At 37.9% G+C, this 22,439-nt stretch overlaps 1 protein-coding gene across 1 annotated transcript; it reads left to right on the forward strand.

Moving 5' to 3' along the window:
• Nucleotides 1-11,420: 11,420 nt before the first annotated feature.
• Nucleotides 11,421-21,985, forward strand: clnk (cytokine dependent hematopoietic cell linker). The gene is made up of 17 exons (XM_026331078.2): nt 11,421-11,804; nt 15,109-15,143; nt 17,243-17,384; nt 18,436-18,488; nt 18,797-18,851; nt 19,499-19,549; nt 19,635-19,669; nt 19,773-19,783; nt 19,864-19,947; nt 20,178-20,202; nt 20,430-20,454; nt 20,537-20,624; nt 20,708-20,724; nt 20,804-20,898; nt 21,003-21,080; nt 21,464-21,613; nt 21,699-21,985. The coding sequence occupies exons 2-17, from the start codon at nt 15,141-15,143 to the stop codon at nt 21,846-21,848; spliced, it is 1,062 nt and encodes a 353-aa protein (XP_026186863.1). The 5' UTR covers nt 11,421-11,804; nt 15,109-15,140; the 3' UTR covers nt 21,849-21,985.
• The last annotated feature ends 454 nt before the right edge of the window (nt 21,986-22,439 follow it).

The raw sequence follows: 22,439 nt of genomic DNA on the forward strand, positions 1-22,439 counted from the left end.
TCTTATTATTGCAATCACTGGAAACCTTCCAAGTCTTTATAAGTGACAAACGCTTGTCTTTGTGCCTGATCGAAACTAATCAGAAATTTTCCTCCTAAATTAAGTACTGTAGCTAAATGCACATGTATCTTCCTTAGGGGCTAAACTCATCCACCACATCTTTCAGTCAGAACAGTCACACTGATAGTGCTGGTTCTTCATTCTGGTGCTATTAAATACAGGCAAGGTGAAACGCTTCTTGTATGTATGGTGCTACTAAAAATAATACTTTGCATATACAGTGAAGTGTTAAGTGTTAGATTAAATGTTAAGAGTGGTTCCCTTTGTCAGGTTTTAGCACAGATCCTGACACCTTTAGTCTATCTTTAACAAAAGCAAGTGAGTTATAAATAGCCTATTAGCATGTCTGGCTAACTAATTTACCACATACAAGAATCAACCAAGGGTTTCTTCTATGGCCAAAGGAGCGTTTAATCAATGAACTTCATTAGTTTATGGGATAATAGGTGATGATGAAAAATGTATAGGAATAAGCAGGTATAGATAATGGATGGATGGATGGATTGAAAAAAGCATTTGTTCATGATGAACACATTCAGCCAGTAGCTGTTGTAAACAAAATAAAGAAACATGACAAAGTCAGCCAGAGATGTCATTTTCAAACTCATGGAGCCAATTTTAATTTTGTTAGCCAGCTAATTGCAGCTAATAAAATCCTCCACATCAAGTTGTGCAACTTGGAGTGTTGTTCTTGTATTGAAGTTTGAAGCAGATTTAGTAAGAGGCAGATATAGAATAGGGAAAAGTTGGCTTATTTTAATTGTTTTGTTGTTTTTAAACCCACAAATCTTCTCCTGTGTGCTACCACCTCTTCATGCCTGCATGATAAATTGTCATCAACCCACAGCCTCACACTTGTACATAAATTAGTGTGTGCTGAGGAAGCTACTGTAGTTTGGTTAGCTGACAAGTTGCCCCCAATGTAGATCCCTGTTTTTTAACCCACAACACTGCAGTTAATCCAGAGGGCTACATTGTTTCTCAGTGTCAAAAATAATTTATGTAAAACTAGTACTAGTAATCATGCAATACTATTACAATAAAATCCAGTTTTAAAAAAATCTGAATTTTCATTTAAATTAAGTTTAGTTGAAGAAATTAGATGAAATGCTGGTCACCCCAAAGCCGTAATGTTTTGAAAATTAGTTTCCACAAATGCTGTGAATTTTATCTTCTTAGCTCTTCAAATAATCTTTTCTCAAATCACAGCAAAGTTGCTTGAACAATTCTAGGGAGGAAGATTCAATAAAACACCACAGTAAATCATGGCTGTCTGCAGTGGAATAGCAACATATACTGAAATTGGTCTTCTTTTCTAGGTCACAGGAATAAATAAGGTAAATCACCAACTTGTAATCTGGCTGCTGTCACCTTGCTCCACAACTAAAGGCCCTTATCAGTGGCGACAGTGCCGGAGCCATTTTGTTTGCAGAGTGTAAATAACGCAACACTGGTCATGAAGCAAGATAAGGTGTTTCATGAAATGTGAGCCACCTTAACAGATTTTGACAGGTTGCTGATATTTTGTGGTGTTGATTTGGCTCGAGGGGGAGAACATCGGAAATGAGATACAGAAATATATGCAGAAGCTGTGAGATATCAGCACCAAAATGGGGCTGTGTGTCCCTGATGAGACTGAGGACATCATTGATATTGTGGATGTGTGAGCACCAGGGAGTAGCAAGAACTGCATATTTATTTATATACAGGGCTTCATTATTTTTTTTAAATGGTAATATGTGTAATTGACCACTATTGAAGGCAGATAAATAGACGAAGAAGAATGAAAAGAGTAGGTTTCACATGTTTGTAGGTACAGTACCCTATCGCAGCTCATTCCCTGGTGTTACACACCCTGTGAAGGTAGTGGCTAGTAATAGGCCTCTTCAACAGGACCAAGAACAGCATCTGCCCCTGTGATTTGTTATTCAGTGAACCACATCTCTAGAGAAATGGATTTACTGGGTTGCCCTCTGCAGAGGAATGAAGGTCAGCCCCTTCCTTGGCGGTGGCATTTGCACCATGATGCAATTGTTAATACACAGCTTTAAGAAAAGGAGCAGAAAAACATTCATAGCAAATTGGAATTCCAGTGACAGAATGAGACGAAACGAGAAGGGTAGAGGGATTAGGCGGACAGAGGAAGAGCCGGTCTTGTGGTTTCTTTCTTTCTAAGCAGCTACAACTCTCTGCTGCTTGGGGGACAAATATTAAAACTGCGGCTGCTGTCAGGCTGCACGTGTTCCTGTCCCTAAGGAAAAATTCACCTTTGACTCAGAATGTGTGAGGCCTCACACTGAAAGTGAAGGCAAGACATGTTTGGATTTGTATATGCAGCCAGCTGCATGTTGGTGCACAGTACATTCACTGAACCCGGAAAAGAAAGCGGAACAAATAATCTGACAACATGGGAGATGTGGGTCACTCTCTTGCTGAGAAGATCAATACACATCTGTAAACTAATTATGAAACTACAGCTATTTGATGGGTATTTTAGCTCAACATAAAGACTGGAAACAGAGGAAAACAGAAGTAGACCAAGCTAGCATAAAGACTGTGTTATAGCCTGTTATACAATGTTAATGTTTTTTTTTTTTGTTTGTTTTTTTTTATCACAACAAAGTCACTACCTTTGCAAATATTTGATGAGATATTTATTGTTCAAAATGTGACCACACTCACTGTACAAAATGTCACGGCGATCCATCCAGTAGTTGTTAGGATATTTTGGTATGGACCGACCTACCAACAAACCAACAGTGCCATCCACAATTGGCTGACACCCTAACACAACTTGCTGGTTTGCTGTGAATTTGCAGTTCCCTAAAGTTTGAACTACTCCTTTAAGTAAAGTTCTTCCTCTCATATACAGTACAAGCAGAAATAAGAATAACAGCACACTGATGTCGCAGTTTGATGTAATAATTTCACCGCCTTGCTCAGAGCTCTTTCGAATATGTAGGACAGGGTTTTGCATGGAAAACTTCACTATGCAGACAGCATCAAAAAGTTTTCTTCAGCTTGTCATATGCAGATGAAACCATTGTAACACTGTCAATGGTTTTCACATGATCGCTTGCTGTACTTTTCCTTCAGTCCCAAGAGGAACAGTTTGGAAAGAAATATTAATCTAGAAGAAATGTACTGCAAGATGCTGGAACTTTAATGTTTCTTAAATTGAATGAATGACTTGCTATTTTCAGACATGTCCAAAAAAAGGAGACACATCAGTTTAATTTGAGCATTTTACACACAACACAGAAATACATGAAATGCCCAGTTGTGGCTGTGTTATCAGATGTGGCATAGATTTCTTTTTAAGTGACTGCGGTGCACATTTAGCATTTTCTTTCCCTACTTTTCTGTTGCAGCCCAGAGATTTTACCCATTTTTTTTTCTCTGTATGAAGTATTTTCCTCAGGGAAGAAGTGGCTTAAAGCCATGTCCTGATTGATCTTATTGTTTGCTGCCCTCATGGCGTTACCTGTCCCCAGTTAAAGAAATCTGTATTCTGTCTATAATGTCTGCCACCAAAAATAGCTTTAAGACATCAAGCTGGATAGTTGGTAAACTTTAATGTCTTTAGACATCCTGCTACAGACTCAAATAGTCCCCTACAGCTGCTACTGAAGTTGACCTTTTGTACATCATTTAAAAATTTCTGGGAATTCTGGGAAATGCACAGAAATACACTTATTTTCACAGAGAGGAACTGTTTGAGGTGAGGTAAAAAGAGCTGTGTTGAAATTCAGGCTTGATGCATTTATTTTCTTTCTTCTTCTATTTGGTGCACAACTTATTTAACATTTTTTCCATCTCATCATATGTTATTTAAACATATGCAGAATGCTGTATCTGATATTCTTTTAGTTTTTTTATATATTACCATCAGATGGTATATTTTTCTTTTGGCACATATTGGTTCCTTTCCTTCACAGACTAAGTTCTCACATCCTCAGGGCCCTGCCCACCAGATTCCCTTATCTGACACCCCACATCCACCTGCTCACCTGCTTCCCACTCACTAATCACTTGCAGTATGCATGGCAGATTTTCAACCCTGCCCTTTGCTAGAACATCAGGTTCTTCATGTTTTCTGTGTCCATCCTGCCAGTTTCATGCTTCTGTTGTTTTGTTATTGGTGTTTTTGTTCAGATTGGTTGAACCTGCCTGCCTATCAGCCTGTTTCACTTCAGCTTAAAAAAACAACACTTCACCACTTGACTGTGTCAGTATATCAGTTGTCTTTCCAGTTCCCTTTTACTGACATTTTTAATATGCAGTAATATTTCCTCTTCCTGTTTCGATGTGATCCTTCAGTGAGCCCCTTAGCTAATGTGCCCAAACTATGTCCACAGATCACATTTAAAAACATCTCTTTGATTTACTGAAAGGGTTGTTTCCAGCCAAAAGTAAATTACACAGACAAACTCTTGTCATAGTAAAATATGCACAGTGACTGAATCTGGGCAGTGACCTGGTAATAAAATTAAGAAGGGCAGTGGTGACTTTTTTTCCATCCTATATGTTAAGTGGTTAAACTTTACAATTGGGTTTTTTGGTGAAGAAAATAACACTGAAATATTTCCAGTTCCTTCAGTCATTCATTCAATATCTGTTCTTGCTTATTCCTCATTAGGGTCATGGGGATCTGCTGGATCCCAACCCAGCTCTCTTTGGGTTAAAAGACAAGACCATCATTTTCTCATCACAAGACTGCAGTAACAACACACACAAAGCTTTTAACCACAGGCATTTATTATATTTGAAACTATATGTATTCCACAATTAACTATAGATTTTACAATTCCTTAAAGAGTAAACCCCCATCCTGTGTATAATGTTGCTGAATGTATTTACTGACTAAACCTGGGAATTAAAAGATAGGTGTTTACTGGCACCACCAAGTGGTGACTACAAAAAAAAGCTAATTTCATGTATAAGGAGAGTCATTAACATCGAAAACACCTTGTATCCTGTATCCATTGAATCCATCCTGATTTAAAGGAGTCATCAAATCCATTGATCTTTTAGGCAGTTCTCATGCAGTGTGTGAGATATTTTGAACAATACAATAAAGAAGTTCTACAGTTGAGGGGTTCACATTATCTCTGAGACTTCCGCCCTAAACTACAGGAAGCCACAACCTTTGCGATATACCATGAAAGGCATGAAGAAATATTGGTCAACATCCGGGATGAGTACACATTTGATCTGAGTACAGTATATAGTAACAGGCTCAGCCACATTATTTAAGTAAACCACAGATCAGATAAATAAATACAGTTTCTGCAGTTCTATGAAATTAAATTTGTCTTTGAACTAAATAAGGCTGAATTGAATTAAATAAATACAGGAGGAAGAGTGTGCTGCTCTGAGCTATATAATATTTAGAGTGATCTATGAACAGTAATTGAATAGTAATCAATAGAAAAAGCTTTAAAAAGCCTTAAAATGACTAACCTGTACCCTACATGTAAGGCTTCATCATATGTTGCTGTATTTGTATTATAATTTCCCCACTTCACCAAGCAACAGTAATGTGAGCTTCCTCTGTGGGTTGTCAAACATTATTTTCATGGACTGGCCCATTTCATTTTTAGTAGCAGTGATAAATTTTATCCCATAATTGCAGCTGTGGATCTCTCAGTCTGCACAGGATCTGATAATAGTTTTCATTTTCTGACCAGGATGAAATCATTACAATCATTGCACAGTCAATTAACTCCCATTCTCTGCCCCATCATGTCCTTTAAAACACTTGATCCCCATGAGCGTGGCACAAAACATTGAGATCAGTCGATTATATGAATGAAATTGCTGTCAGACTCACACACTGCATGCAGTAAGGATGAATTAGGCTCCTCCTGCTTTAAGTTAATCGGGATGGATTGTGTCCAGGGTGATGTAGAGCCACCATTTACTGGAAGCTGCAGACAGGTAGAGAACCTGAACTGTGAGTCTGCTAATCTGCAGCAGCACAGGGGGCCTAATTCCAGTTCTCCCAACAGGCTGTTACACATGTGACCAGACCAGAGGTGTCCAAGAAAGTTAGGACCCAGATTCAATGGTCGAGAGGTTGCAGTAATTAGACTGGACCATGCTGCTGCTCATCCATTATTTCTGGTCCCACTGTTTCTCATTTGGATTGCCTTGCTCCCGCTTAGTGTCTATGTCTGTGTGTGTGTGTGTGTGTGTGTGTGTGTGTATACAGTATTTGAGAAGCTCTTAATGAATGTCAAGAGAACAGCCCATACCGTTTTACCCCTTGATTTATGCAATTTAAACAAAGGTGAACAAAGTTTTGTGAAGATTTAGCTCTCTCAACATCAGAGTTGTCAAATTTAAATATATAAGGCTCTCAAACTTGAATGAGTCTTTAAAATACTTACTATGTATTTGTGTTTTTATTTAGGTAGCTAAAAACCCCAGCGCCCTCTAGGTTACCTGACCCATAAATTATTTAATTTCCAAACATGCAGTACAATCAAACTAACATAACAGAATAACTAGTACAATATATTATAAAGTGTGCAGATATTAAAGAATAGAAATTCAGGGCTGTCGCAAGCGAATGTCACCGCAAATGTAAACCACATTTTAAACAAGCAAAGGCTCCAACACAAAACTGACATTACTGCAGATGCATTGTAATTCAGTGAATTTGTAAGAGGAAATTGTGTTTACTTGTTTTATTTTAACAGAAAACACCTGCTGATGGTATCAGTGTTTCTCACCACAGCCCAATGGCGCATGAAGCTGTTTGCTAGGTGCACCACATTAAAAGGAAATGAACATATGAAGTATGATTCTTGGGAGAAAAAAGCATATTTTGTCAGCAGGACTATTTTTAGTAAAGATACATGTTTAACACAGAATGTTCAATTGTAAAGTAAATTGTAGGATTTTTAAAATCTATTTTAGAAAAGAAATCAGGATACACCACGCTGACAACAAATCCTGTTCATTTTTAGTTGTTAATATCTTTGTAATGTACCTTACAACCAACAGATTCATGAAGTACCAAATAAATAAAATCATGTTTTACAAATTAATTCAGCGCACAATATGTTGTACCTCTGACTAATAGCCCTAATACTGCATCTGTCATGCAATCAATTTATTAACTGGCAATGACAACAGAAGTTATTAGAAGTGACTTCACAATGGATGAAGGACTTCACAATGCAGTCTATAAAAGGGAGGGTTGCTCATACAGTTTTCTTAGATTTTGCTCTATACCTCAGCATGTTGGATTTGAAAATATCAAATTTAAAAGCACTTTATAGCCACATTTGACCAGCCATCTAGGATGTTTAGCTACTATTTATGCATGGCTCCTCAATTTTACAGAGAAAATGAAAACTAAAATTAATGTAGATCATTTGGTTTAATATGTGGTTACAAATTCTGAGCAGTCAACAGTGGAGACTCCAGTCTGGTCTGCAGCAGGTGAAATGTGTGATCAAATTTTACTCTTAAAAAACCTGTCTCTATGTTATTAATGTCCAGATTTTGTCCTAAAATGTACAACAAAGGTTGTGACTTACAGAAGAAGGATCAATGTAAAAGATGGCACTTTAAACATATTCTTGACTTAAAGGTTCATGTTTAATATTTAAATCGATCTACTGGCAGGACTGTGAAAATAATATTCATAAATATGTTGTCATTTACCCTAATAAACTGCCACGTGGGTATAGAACTACCTAAAAAAAAGGTTTTCGTCAGCGTGAACATGATGCTGAGCTGCTGATGATTTGAATGGGCCTTCTGGGTGAGCTGAAGCATTGCTCCTAGCTTAGCTCCATAACAATCAGCAGGCTGGCTCTCAGCTCATTAGTCCTGGCTCTTCTCACTCAGACACACATCTTCCAAAGACTCCATGTCACAGCAGGGGGAATGACAGGGATAAATAAGGAATAATCAAAGAATCCTTCTAACTGCGAGCTGACCCGAATATGGGGCTCCTTGTTGTCATGGAGGCTCTGCTACCATTATAACAAATAGAGCAGCAGATAAACCTATAGCACTGTCACACTAATGCTCTAGGAAGAGAAGTATGTTCCTCTGTGGTTGGTTTCATGCAGAGGCTAGTTTCAGTATAACTTGAGCATGCTTTAACATCTACCCACAGTCTATATTTAGAGCAGCATCCTTTGCAAAACAAACAGGCAGTATAGTTTATACCAATTATTAACAGTCGGTGAGTAGGAAGTTGTGGCTGATTACAGAGGACTGGTTCTCAAAAATAACACACCTCTTCCAAACATCTACATTCACGACAAAGGTAGTGCTTGTGCAGCTGACGTGAGAAACCTCTGGTTCAGAGACACAGGCAGATGAAAAAAAACTAATGACATTAATGGTGGGGTGAGAAAAACAAATTTCATTTCATAATAATTTCATGGTTAAACACAGCACAAAAATGGCAAATTAGTCATTTTGGAAATTTTCAACAATCTGAAAATGTTCTGGCTAGACATCATCTATGTGGGTCTTTTTGCTAATTAAAAAAATAGATATTACTTTTTTTTCCTACCGTTGTTTTTCACAAACTTCATTTCATGTTGACCAACCGCGGCTCCTCATAAAGTTCACAAAGCTGTGACACATTACTGCAGTATCAGATCAGGTATCTTCCTCCATGAGGATAATATTTCATGTACAGGACATTCATTTTCTAGTCAACTCCAGCAGTGAGCCATGCCAGTCTCTGTCCATCCATCATCTCCTGACCTTCAGCTCATTGCCCTGATGGCTGCCCAGGGCACAGGGAGAGTGACTAATGTCATCTCAGTGGCCACCTCCCCGCACCAAAGGCCCCTGATACCCATCCAGTATTATCCGAGCCTGGCGTCTACAGATTCCTATCACTGCTCCCAGCTTTAATTATTCACGCTGCTGAATCACACTCTCATCGGAGAGATAGCCAGACTGCCTGCCCTATCCCTCTCTCAGATCTTATCTATCTGGCTGTATGACACTATCATTTCCTTCTCAGATTTACTGTAGAATAGAAAAGACAAGTGCTGCGCTCACCTGTGCCTAAGTATACAATAAGTAAAGCATACAGTCTATAAATAAGCCAAGATGAGACTGACTGTACGTTCACCTGCAAGCAAAGGCAGTTTTTTTTAAAGCTGAAAACATCCTAAGACTCTGTTAATGCTACTTCCTGCAGCATAGAAGCTATTCTCTGCCAGTGTAAAGCACTTTGAATTACCTCTGTTTGAAATGTACTACATAAATAAAGGTGCCTTGCCAAGCCTTTATATTGTACATTTAAAAAATATTACAATGAAACTTATTGCCAAGTTTTCTATATTTGTGATTCTGTGGGCAAAAGTTCAATCTGATTGAACTCTGGAGCAAAAGGACAAATAATTAAAATTCAATACACAAAACAAACGTGTTTATAAGATTATGGTTATGACAGGTACTGATCTATAGGAAATGTTAGCTCACATTTAGAGTATACTCTGTGGTTATTGTGTGCATGGGGGTGGATTCTCCTGATACTGACTATACCTGTAGCTCTTCATTACTTAACATGTTCATTTTTTTCTTGATTTGATTTTTCATTGTGGGCACATACATCCTTCCGGTGCAGCTGGGAATTCACCATTATGAGTTTAAAGTCAGTGAGATGCCCTTTGTGTTGTATTAACCTGTGAAACTCCTGAAGTTTTGGTTGCACACCCCTCACCCATACTTAATCTCTGTGCTCCTCCTGGATCTGATTTCTTAGTGACAGGCTCAGATCAGAGGAGGAGAGGATGGTTCTTTTTTTTGGGGCTACTGGGAGGAGGTGGGCAGAGAGGCACGGTTGAGGACACAGGATGAGCTGCCAAACTGACAGGCCGATGAGGCTGTCGCTGGGGGCCAAGGTGTAGAGACGTTTAGGGACTTAGCGTTTGTGGCTCCAATGATAAGCATCAGGGAGAATATGAGAAGCTAGATGGTAATCTTTCACAGGAAGTGAGGCTATACTATTGCACAAGAAACCACAGGAGAGAGGCTGACCTTGTGCGCCTGTGCTCAACTGCATTGGTTTTTGGAGGACTGGCCTCCAACCCACTGCAGACAGGAAGAGAGTCATAGTACTGCTCTGTTTAAAAGAGTCAGCACCAACACTAAAAAGTTGTCCTGGACTTATATTTTTCTTATGATTATTTGTGCATCACAGCTGTTGGCAACATGAATAGTCAAAATTTGAAATGAATGTACAGTTTGGGAACTGTTACCCAGCATCAACCCTCAAGTTTATTGTAGATGGTAGTTTTAGCTACACTTGAATATCTCATTGGTGTGTTCATACAGAGAGCAAAGAAATGTTTTTGTCAAATTGGGTTTCACTCTGTAGCTCTGGCCATTGGTTCTACTGGTTATGTTTTTAATATACACAGAGATATCAGCACTTACTTTGCTGAGTTTTCCTTTGTGTGTGTAGGTAATGTTTGGCTTCATTGACCCAAAATAGTTCTCCTTAAATGTTAGAAAGAAACCTACCCAGACTATGAGGAGCAGTGCATTCAGTAGACTGTTTGAGGTCACAGATTTTTTGAAGGTTAGTGAACAAGGCCTTTAAGCAGAACATTGCCCATATATATCAGCCCAAACTGGCAGCAAGATATTTAAAGAATGAGTAATGCTCACCTCTTTGTATCCAAGTCCTGTCACTGTGGCTTCTTCATGGGCCAGTAAAACCCAGTTTCAGGGCTGACTTTGAAAATATTCACAGCATGATTCAGCAGACTTTCTGGACTCATTAAAGCTGTTACATAACTAATAAAAGCTTGAATTTAATGCATCTCATTGACTGAATTTTAGCTTTTGTGAGTGTCAGCGAAGCCCACATTGTAACTTGGACATTTATTCACCTGAGCACTAAAGATGAGACCAAAATGTCAGATTTCTTTTTTTACCTAAGTGACAGTACACTTCGCTATTTTTGGCCTTGTAATATAAAATTAAAATAAAATATTAGTTTGAAAGGTTAAGCTTGAATAAATCATTGTTACAAATTCTAATTTGGATCCACCTTCCTGTTGCTATACAATATGACTGAAAATGTCACCCTGCTTCCTTTTGCACTTGGCAGAGCAGATGTTGAAATGTCACTATGTTCCTGCTCAAATGAAGAAAAACACCCACAGCGCTGGTAGATTCATTTGACCCTGATTTACAGAGCAAATGATCTGGTCCTGTTTTCATAATCTCAGAATAGGTTTTGCACATTTAAATTTTGAGCTGGTGTTGCACTGAAACTAGTCACACATTGAATGCAGTGTGATAAAAGCTAGAGCAGGAAATGTTGAGAATGATCAAACCCTCAGTACCTTTATATACATCAAAAGCTCGACAGAAATTAGTTCTAAAGAGGTGATTAGACGACAAAATACCAGTATTACAGTGTTGAAGTGTTTTGTTCGTGGTCTGCGCTGACAGCTACAGGTGAAATCGGGGCACAGAGGCTGAAGAAGAAACCCCAAACACCTTTTTTCTGTCTCAAACAGCAGTGAAGACCTTAAGTTATAGGCCAGTTATTCACCACACAGGAAGTCATTCTGGGTTACTGCAGTGGGCTGCTTAACACTGATGAACACACTTGAAGCAGTCTTGAAGTTTTCATATGTGTATGGGAGGGTCAGAAAAACTGCAGACCTTTTCTTTTCATAACCAAATAGGCAGAGAATTTGGAACAACCCCTGATGCCACTGAGTTTGTTGTCTTCTAAACAGGTAGGTAATGTTTAACTTCTGTGTTTGCAAGTGTGTAAAACCTACAAGAGACTAGAAAAGCAGCGTTTGCTGTAAAAAATAGGTGGAAATGTAAAATTTTGCAAATACATAGATAACGTGCTTTAAAAGGCAGGATTTTCTGCTATAGATTTAAATCCAGATATGATTGGATTTCAAGGATGAGTACATTTTAGATTAAATTTAATATGCAAAATTGCAATCTGTAGACTGCTCATTGCATATGGAAATGGGTTGAGTGTAATGTGTTACTGGCTTTACATGTATTTGGTATGTACAGGCTCCTTTTAGTCAAAAACTGCTCTAAATCAGGCTGATTTCACAACAAAAGCACAAAACTAATTGTTTTAGTTACATATAATGCTCATTCTAGATTTAAAATACCATGTATTCATGATAAAGCTAAATGACGGTTTAAACATCTCCACTATGCTAGTAAAATAGTGTAGAAGTAGACGTACTGTCGACCCTCGCCTGATCCCACCAGAATAGAACAAATAGAGCCAGTTATCTGGTGTTGGACATAAAAAGAGCTGAATAAATACTTATTTACTGTCACAAAACAAGGAGAGGACCATGCCAACGCTAACAAGAACCAAGAGTCAATAACATTTTATCCTAATATCTACAGTATTTCCTAGTTTGAGCCATGCTATCAGAGCTAATGTTTGGAGCTAGTGTTTGTCTTCTCTCAGACTAAGCTCTCTCTCACTCTGCAGTTGATATTGCCTTGATGCCCAAGCAGAGCCAGGTCACAAATCCTTAAGTACTCTGGTAGTGTGAGTTGCCACAAATCCTCTGCACCCAATTTCTCACGGGGCAGAGGTTTATTTTCTAGACTGACTACTCAACCTCTGATGCTAGCTCTATGTATCTAATCTCCTTCCTTTTCATACGCCTCATCCAACACCACTTCCCATGGCCCGGTAAGCTCTGCAAAGTAGACAGACATCCTCACTGAGTGTTGGACCACGGTATCAAATCCAATCCTGGGTCTCCCTTTTGGGACTGTGAGTCGGTGGCCTGTAATGGCTGCTGGTGTTTTTGCTGTCCCTGTTTAACCTTGCTTAAATGTGTCCAAACTTTTATTCCATTATGATTTTCTTCCTGCTTTCTGTTTTGTGTTCCTGCACAGCCCACAGGGATTCAAAGCTAAACGTACAGTATGTCAGTCAAAGAGTGTTTGATGCAGTGCTTCTCTCCTTTATCTTGTCTCTTTGCCTGAAAGGTACATTACTGTAACAGTTTAAATGTTACACATATTGAGCAAACATATTAAAGACCCACGTACAGGCTTCAGTGTGGAAGTGCAGCGTATGAATGCTCGCTTTGTTGTAAAACTTGGTTGCTTCTACAACAAAGTAACAGGAGCCTTATTTAACAAAGCAGGACTTTCTTTGCTGAGTTACTAAATCTATAACACCACATAAAAAATAAAACATGACTCCCCAGATAATCAAGTAAATGAAGTTTTAATTCAAATCTGAAAGCTTTATTTATAGTTTTGTCGTCTGTCGACACATCATAGACAAATAAGCTACTGGAAGAAAGTCTGATCCTGCCTCTTCACAAATACTTCTTGTTCACAGTTTGATTATAATGGTATCTTGAATAATTGAGCTCCTCTCTGCAGTTTGAGTGGTATATCTATAGTCCATGCACCAAATTTACCATTGCTTTTTATCTGCAGGTGACAATTTGATAGTTTGAATAGGCAAAACAGTTTTCTTTCATGGGTTCAATTCTCACTTGCCTGTAAAGATAAAGTGGTGAAATCAGCTTTGCACTCTGTACTTAACAGCGAAATGATCTGAGATGAATATTGGTACATGTCTAATGAATTAAGTGAAGCTATAGCTGCTTCATTTCCATGCAACAATTGCTGCTGTCGCTTTCTATCAAGCTCACTATTACCTATTTAGCTTTAATAGTTGGCTATGCTTTCCTGTCGTACTTTGAATTGATTCCCAGTCTTTGTGTCTGATCTCAAACTTCCCCAGCTGCCGGCAAACCTGTCCCCTCAAAATTACATTTATCCATATGCATATCCATATATATATATGTATATCACTTATGTACTGTATATGTAATGTCGTGGGGGACTGGAGCTGGTCCCTATTGACATTGAGAGGCAGGGCACACTATGGACAGACCACCAGTCTATAACTTGGCTGAAATTACATTTACGGATTTCTAAATTTTTTTTCCCAATATGCTGCTAATAAACATAGTCACTGGCTGATCATGTTCAGATATTAAGTTTAGGTAACAGAAGCACTTAAAATATGTTAGCAAGCTATTATGGTTTTGGTGAGGTGTAAATAAATGCTACTTTTGCTGTGGAAATAATTGGATCAGATTTTTGGAAGAAAAATATGTTGCTAGTAAAAAACATTTTACGTTAAACATCTTACGACGTTTTGCCACTGCAAGGGGTCATTATAGATGCGAAACACCAGCACATGTACATTATTTTTAATCGTATAAACTTTTGTAATGTGTTATTTTGCAGGTTTGTGAATTAAAGTTTGTAAGAGAGTTCTGGGAAAGAAGTTTAATTTGGTATTGGTATTGGTATTATTGATAAAATACAGAGTGATCTAATGGTACATTTCTAAAATTTCTAAATAATGAGCTAACTGGAGCATTTTATTCAATTGAGGGATGAGGAGTGAGCTAAAGATGCAAAAATGAAAAATATAAAATTCAGAATAAGCAAAGAATAAAGTGTCTAATAGTAAATGAATGAGCATGAAATCTTCACTGGTGTATAAATGGAGCTGATTCTTTTATGGAACTTCATCTGTAAGTCAGTAATATGAACAACACAATTGAATTAAAAAAATAGCAGTATCAGAATTTATCCGATCGAATTAGCACCTAGATGCTTCCTCCCAAAAAAACATTAGGATGTTACAAGGAAAAAGTGAAGCTCAAAATAAAGTTTACCCATTATGTTTTGTTCAGATTTTACTTTATATCAAGACTAATTCTAATAAATTAGTAGGATGTTGCAGAGATTACCCAAATATATGTATATGATTATTTAATTCATGTATTGTACTGAATTGACCTGTAACAATGAATAAATTGAGGAGCCCAGTGAGAACAGTGTGAGGCCATAAACACCTTTGTTTAGTTGGATATAAAGAGCTCTGGCTTCTGCATGTGTAGTTGTTGAGTAAGAAAAGTCCAAGGACAAACTGTGTTGGAAAGCCACATTCTTTAGCAGAACACCAAACTAATGATGTTTTTCATTTTTGTTTCGCCCCCTCGTTAACTGCAGAGAGAGGAAACAGCCATGAGTCTGCTGTGATAATGGTGAGTTATGGCTGCTATATCAACAGCGTGTCCCTGCTGGTTCCACATGAATGTTCCCAGGGGAAACTTTGAGAGTTTTCAGCCCCCTGATAATTACCTTTTAGCACAGATATGAGTAAAGAGTGAGATTCTGCTCTGTCATTGTTAGTGCACAGCAAGCTAGAGCAGATCAAGATTATTTTCTGTATTTTTATTCTAATTTAAAACTGTTGTTTTTCTTTGTATTGATATTCAGCATTGAGTTCTAGCTATTCTGTTTTGGGCCTTAAAGATATTTATTCATTTCATTTGTGTTGTTGGCCCACATGAATGGATTTATTAAAGGCCAATGATTGAGACGACAAAAGAAGCACGGTCATGTTTCAGAAAATTGAAGTTATTGTTTTTCACTCCATACAGAAATGTTCTATTGGAGTTATAAGCAACACTTATATTTGATTTGAGCTGTGGAAATTCATTCATTCCTCTCTAAGAAATAGTTTTGTTTGTTGTGTGTTTACGAAAATCTCTGGCTTATCTTAGAAAAATGCAGCACGGACCGATGACAAGTGTTTTCTCTGATACTATTTTTCTAGCAATGCACACTGATGCTCCATTGATCGCATAAAGCCTTATTGTGTTGTGTCCTTGTGCTTCTCATTAAAATTAAAGTGTCATATGCAATAATGTGAATAGACTAAGGTTCCCTACCAACATCTGTCAGCTGTATCTACTTTCTGGGTTTATGAAAACACTCCTTTTTGATTGATGAGCTTTTGACAACCATCTGAAGACTGAGAATGTGTCTGCTTCATTTGCAGTCTCTAAATTTAGAGATGAAATTTAGAAGAACCTACAAAATTTGATCCAGTGTGTGTACCGGGTCGAGCAATGTTGTGAGTAAACTGACAGTGTGGCAGCCCTATGATGCCATTATAGATGACTAGAAATGAAGTCTATCAAAAATCATTTAAAAGCTCCAGCGAGTTCTATGAGGCAAAGATATCAACACATAACTGCAAAACTAAATATTAAATGTTTGTTCTTTTATTAAGATAGATTATCATATTATTTTTAGAGGCGATTATGTCTCACAATTTTCTCTGAATAAATTGAATAGTGCCTCATTTACATGCATGTGGTTATTGTGTGAGTTATTGTCTTTAAAAATAAACTTGTGGAGTCCATCATTACATGTAAAATATAGACAGCTGGGCTTCCTTTGGTGACATATTCAGGTCCAGTGCTGCCTACATGTCTGTAATGCTGATAGTACAGCTGCCAGACAAAAACATCAATTTCCTCTTGGGAAAAGCCAATCTGGACTCACGGCTTCATGACAAAAGGACCAGCTTTGATGTGGAGAACAGCCCTTTTAAATTAAATGAGAGAAGCTAGTTTGACGGTCCATGATTGATGCACCCAATGATAACATATTCATCCTAATATAGTTTTTTTCCTAATGCATTTTCTAGCTCACCACAGGTGCACAGAAATACCCACCATGCGGCATTAAATGTGTGAAACACAACAAACACTGCCAAAACATGCCAAACACTTATTACTTAACTCTGACACTTTGAATATGTGGATCTTGATATGTGTGTGACTGTGAAGAGTGAAGTTTTAAAAAGGAAATCCCTGGGAGACAAGCAGTGGGTAATGTTGTAACACGTCATGATAGCTTCCTGTGCTTGTCAGTGTTATATGAGACTATAGGCTCTAACACCATTATCATAGGCTCTAATGAGAATATACACAATGTCTGTATGTGGCCTGACATGAAGAGCAACCAGCAGCGAGACTCGAATGTTTTTCCAAGGTTTACTGATTTCCTTGTTTTCTAGTAGATTATTACATTTTTTCAAGTGGCTGGAGAATGAGATTATCATTGGCCTAAGTCAATAAAGAGCTCAGCATTAAAAGACATGAAGATGTCTTTGTATTTTTACATACTGTTAGGTTGCTTCAGTGTATTGAATTATTATGATGTAATACTTTTAGAAAAAGAATGAGTCTCAAAAATCCAGTTTTTACAGAATCACAGGTTTATAGAGGGTGTCTGTTGCACAGTTAGTGTCTTAAGTATAAAAAAAAAAGCTGCAATTTTCTCTTCACAGGATCGTGGCAGAACAGACAGAAACAAAATTCGAAGCTGTGGTAATTCTAACGTCACAGAGCATGAATACGCTGTGGTGGATGACCAGAAAGAAGTGCGCATATTTCCGGCGAGGCCCATAAATGATGAACAAGAGTATGCAGGTAGAGAAGAAACCACAGAGTTTTGTGTGTTTACTGTTTGTGTGTTCCATTTGAAATACAATACAATTTCTTAGTTTTGCTCTAAGTTTGTTTTTCGATTTAATACATTTGTGCTATTTTAACATCAATTTACGCTGAAAAAAGAACAATGAAGTATATTCATTTTGCAAACAAACTTTTGGTTGAACAAGATTTTTACTATTATGTGACTTCTGAGCAATGCTCCATGTTTTGACATTTTAGTACATATTGTAACTTACATTCTTGTTGACAGTGAAGCCGAATGAACCACAAAACTGACATCTTTGTTGCTGACATGGGCTGCAACGTATGAGTAATTCTCCATCTGTAGGAGTAAACCTACCTATACCTTCAGTGTATAAAAATATAACACATAGTATGCCAAACAGCATATAAGCAACCTATGAGACAAAAATAACCTATAAGAACTGAGAGTAAGTCACAAACCTCAAAATGTTTGCACTCTACCTGGTAAAGTGAGGGTGAGTATAAAAGTGAGTACATTTTACTTCTCTACTGAGAAAAACCCTGGTGAACATAATTAGAACAAATGAAGTGCAGGCAAAAGATACCAGCTCCACCACAAACTGTGGTGAGAATGAAAGCAGCGTGTATCTGAGAGTGAGTGCTCATGCTGAGTGAGCATAATCTGCCAGTGGGTCTCCAGGGCCATCTGTTGGCTGAGTCAGACTGCAGGAGATTACAATTATCGAGGAGCTGAAGGCAGAGAGAGAAGCATGTAGTGTGAATAGACTCCCTTTACTCCCCTGCATAGATGTGGCCCACAGCCAGGGGCCTCACAGCTGCACGTCTACAACTTTATACTGAATGTGGCTTTTAAATTTGTTCTCACTTGGAGTGTTCCTCCTCTGTAATCAATACAGTCTGCTGCAGCATGGTACTGCTGGGACTGGTGAGCTACAAGAACGATGCAGACTCAAAGGGTGTTTAAACTGCCAGCCAACAGTGGGACTACTGAAACTGCTATCATTATTACCCCTGCTCAAAGTGTTTTTCTTATGCTTTCAAGACAGAAATCTTCCACGGTCATCATCAGCTCAGAGCCTTTCATCACTCACCACTGTAAGGCTTCTCTTTCTCTTGAAATTTGTGTACCATTACCACTGAACTATAATGAATGTCTGCCTTTACTGCTCCTTCAGTAAAACCACTTCTGAAACCACAGATTTATCAAAGGGCCGTTTCTCATTTTTCACTTTTCTTCTGGTCATGAACTTTTAATGCAAATCTTGTTTATAACCTTCTCAAGCATGTTTGCTAATTCACTGGTGATGTTTATGTTTCTTATCTTGTTTATGCATTTTGTCCAGGTAAAGCTACGTAAATTAACTTGATTATTCTTCTGTTCTATTCTTCTATTCTACTGAAAGAGCAACTTCAACCTCCGCCCCACATGTCAACCCAGAGAAACCACACATACTACAGGTAGAGTGACAAAACCTTGCAATATTTCAGTCATCATTGTGATAAAGATTTCAGATCACCAATTGGACTTACTTACTTATGGGACTCACAGCTGATAAATACAATACACTCTTTGGTTTTACTGCTACAGCCATACTTAGCCGGGTACCAGTAAGTTGTGTCTGTTAATTGGTGTGAATCAATACTTTTATTAGTGAGACAGTTCACTGACTGTTGTTTCTGATACTCAGCACAAGTAACATCATTTTAAACCTGCATTATTTAACGTTTAACATCATATGTTATTAAATATCTAAAGTTAACGTACAAAAAGGAAAAACACTGATCAGTGTGCATAATGAAAATCATAAACAAATGGAAAATGTAAGGTTTTATTACCAACCATTATCTTCTGACCTCAGGGACATTTAAACCTTCACCTGATGGTCTTCAGATGAGCAGTGGGTTTATATGGTCTGTTTTTTATTTTTAAATCTATGAACTGATTTTCATAATGTCTGAAATGTGCCGTACTTCAGTCTGCCAAGTAACTGCAGCTCTCAGATAAACATAGTACACTAAAATGTACCATCATCATTACAGTACCATCATTCAGTAAATGTACATTGTACTTATTGCTTTTTTTCCATTCTGTTTTTGAAACACAGGACCTGCTGTAAATAGAGAGTTGAAACCTGGCAGGAGAAAGACCAAATTAGGTAAATGAGCAGAAATTGCTAAAAATGCTTGTCTGACTGTCTGGGCCACAGAAACATCCCAAACATTCACATGTTGCATTTACAGATAAGAGGTCAACACCTGTGCAGCCAGGAGACCAGGTAAATGCCTGTGCTGTTTAACTCTGTCTGTGTGTCAACACTGAGTTGATTCCGAATCATAAAGTTCTGCAGGTGATCACCTCTCTCTCTTTTTTTCCCCCAGCACATTCACAGGTAGTTTACTCTGCTATGGTAATATTCGAGGTATTCGTGGATAGGTTATGAATGGACTTATGGCCAAGGTGTTCTTCCAGGTTTTCTCCATCACCTCCACCTTTTACCAAGGAGCTAGTGAGTAACTTACCTGAACTGACTCTACAGGAATCCTGCAGGAAAGAGTGAGTACTGTTTTATTCTCCCATTCAGCCTAATCTGTAACAGACCAGAGCATAAACAGAGAGACAGTGTACCTGACCATAACCCTGTGTGAATGGGAGCGGAAGTGAGAGGAGACCGTCTTAGTTTTCAGTTTGTACAGTGTAGCAGGAGCGCCATCTGCTGGTTAGAAAAATAATTACAAAAAGCGTCTCTGATAATGTTGTGATGTTATGTATATTATTCATTTCAGAGAGCAACAGAACACAACTAAAAAAGTAAGTAAGGACACAGCAACATTTCAGCAAAATGTAACATTCAAAGTTTAGCTTTTAATTACTGACTAGGTCCCTCAATTGTGTTTGTTATTGTTATTATTCTATTTCTTTGGGGGTTTTTTTTCAGAATGTATTGTATTAGTGCATATGTTAAACTTGTAACCTGAATAAAAAGACTCTTTCATACCTTATTATTTTAAATGAATTGTCTTTTTAATCCTTAATAGGCTGAATTCAGTTCACATACCAAAGGTAAGAGCTAACTGACTGTGAATGCAACATTTCTGTGAAAAAGTCTTGACAGCTGTGCTAATGTGGAACGTGTTCTTCTTAGGTTTGCTGAGAGCTGAACGTGTTTTCGTCCCCCACGCCAATCAAAGGCATTCTTTGGATTTGGATACTATAGAAAATGCAGACAAAAGGTGTGACTTAAATTTCTCAGACTTTTCAGGACACTTATGTGTCAATCATCCAGTTTCATTTACATGCTCCTTTTCCTTTTTAGGTCACAGCAAAGTCTAGGTAAGTTATGTTACAGATCAACAATATCATCATACAGTTATTTATTTATCTAGAAGTCAACATTTGCATCTACTTAAAGAAAGGGTGCCATCAAAACGTCATCACCATGAGTGGCCTCAAACTAAAGAAGACTTTGAGCAGCATGAATTTGTCCCAATACAAAAGCCCCAACAGGTAAACTTGCTGCTATGTAACACTCCGAAAATAGTTTGTCGAATAATGAAGAATTAAAGTGTCATTATAGCTGTGAAGTTATTAATTGCTAACTCTACTGGCAGACCTACTGTGAAGAACACTGGTACGTTGGTGCTTGTAATCGAGCAGATGCTGAGCACGCCTTACACCTGGTGAACAAGGTGCAGTATTCCTAGATGAAATGAACTTAAAATATATCTGAAAAAAGCTTTAATAAATATCCTTACTCACTGTTATGTGAAAAGTTAGACGAAAGGATCAATACCACCTTCAAATCTGTGTAATAAATATGAAGTTAGTGGATGGTAAATTAGCATAGCGTACAGACCACAGAGGGAACGGGTCGTCTGGATCTGTCACTGTATCAACCTCTAAACCTCATTAATAAGCATCTTATATCTTTTGATTTCACAGATGATCTCAGATCTGTGCTGAAAAATATTTTTAACTGGGCACAACTCTCAGCAGGAAAACAAATAAGTTCACTTTCAATTGTGAAAACTTTTCCTTCAAACATGTCTGTTTTTGTGATTACTGGAATTAGGATGGAGCCTTTTTGGTGCGAGACTGCTCCATCAACTCCAGCAGTGAACCCTTGGTACTGGCTGTGTATCATGAGAAGAAGGTTTACAATGTAAAAATTCGGTTCATCGAGAGCAAGAGCAAGTACACCCTGGGATATCGTTCAAATGACGTGAGTAGAAAATTCATAGACATTTCAACTTGCCGTCTCTCTCCAGTATTATATTTACCATAGCCCATATGTTGTATCTCCTCAGATGTTTGACTCGGTGGCAGAGATCATCAAATTTCACTCCATATTCCCAATAGTACTCATCAGTGGAAGAAATACGGGGAGCAAATACCCAGAGAACTGTGTGCTGACATGTCCAATAACAAAGAGGGATGTTGACCAGCTGCTACAATAACACATGCACCATTCCAGAAAAGACAATCTGCTAACTTTCATCTGCTTATTAACATCTGTCATGCAGCTACATAACCTAAAACACCCACTAAAGTTCATCCTGAGCATGTGGGGGGTGGGGGGGTTTGTATACAAATTGTAAAAAGTTTTTGCTTGTAGGTGTCTGGTTAAGGTTCTAAATGTTATTTTCATTTTATTTTCAGTTCTTCAGTCTGTTACAGAACAGCAGAAGAGAACCTTTTTACATGATAAATAAACTATAGCTCATTACCAAAATCTTTGGCAATTTTCTGTTGATTGACTATTACATTAATATTAGTGCTTTTCCCACTATGACAAGTCCAATTGTTTGCTGTAATAAAGGCCCATTATACACAGGTGTAGACATGCCCATATGGCCTTGTTTTGCAGACACGGTGTGATATTGTTTCAGTCTGTTAAGAAACCTGTTGACCTACTAAGAGAAAGGTTGTATTATAACCATGAATGCTCTAGGTGATGCAGTTATGCCGAACTAAACAGATAAAGCCACATAAATTGTGATATTTACTTAGTTTTAATAGAAAAAAATGGAGGAATTACACAATTATTA

Source organism: Mastacembelus armatus, chromosome 10, assembly GCF_900324485.2.
Source record: "Mastacembelus armatus chromosome 10, fMasArm1.2, whole genome shotgun sequence".
Lineage (NCBI taxonomy): Eukaryota > Metazoa > Chordata > Actinopteri > Synbranchiformes > Mastacembelidae > Mastacembelus > Mastacembelus armatus.

Coding starts and splice junctions, on each gene's coding strand:
- clnk (XM_026331078.2), top strand. Junction 18,852..19,498: donor AGAAACCACACATACTACAG/GTAGAGTGACAA, acceptor TTTGAAACACAG/GACCTGCTGTAAATAGAGAG. Junction 20,899..21,002: donor CAATACAAAAGCCCCAACAG/GTAAACTTGCTG, acceptor CTCTACTGGCAG/ACCTACTGTGAAGAACACTG.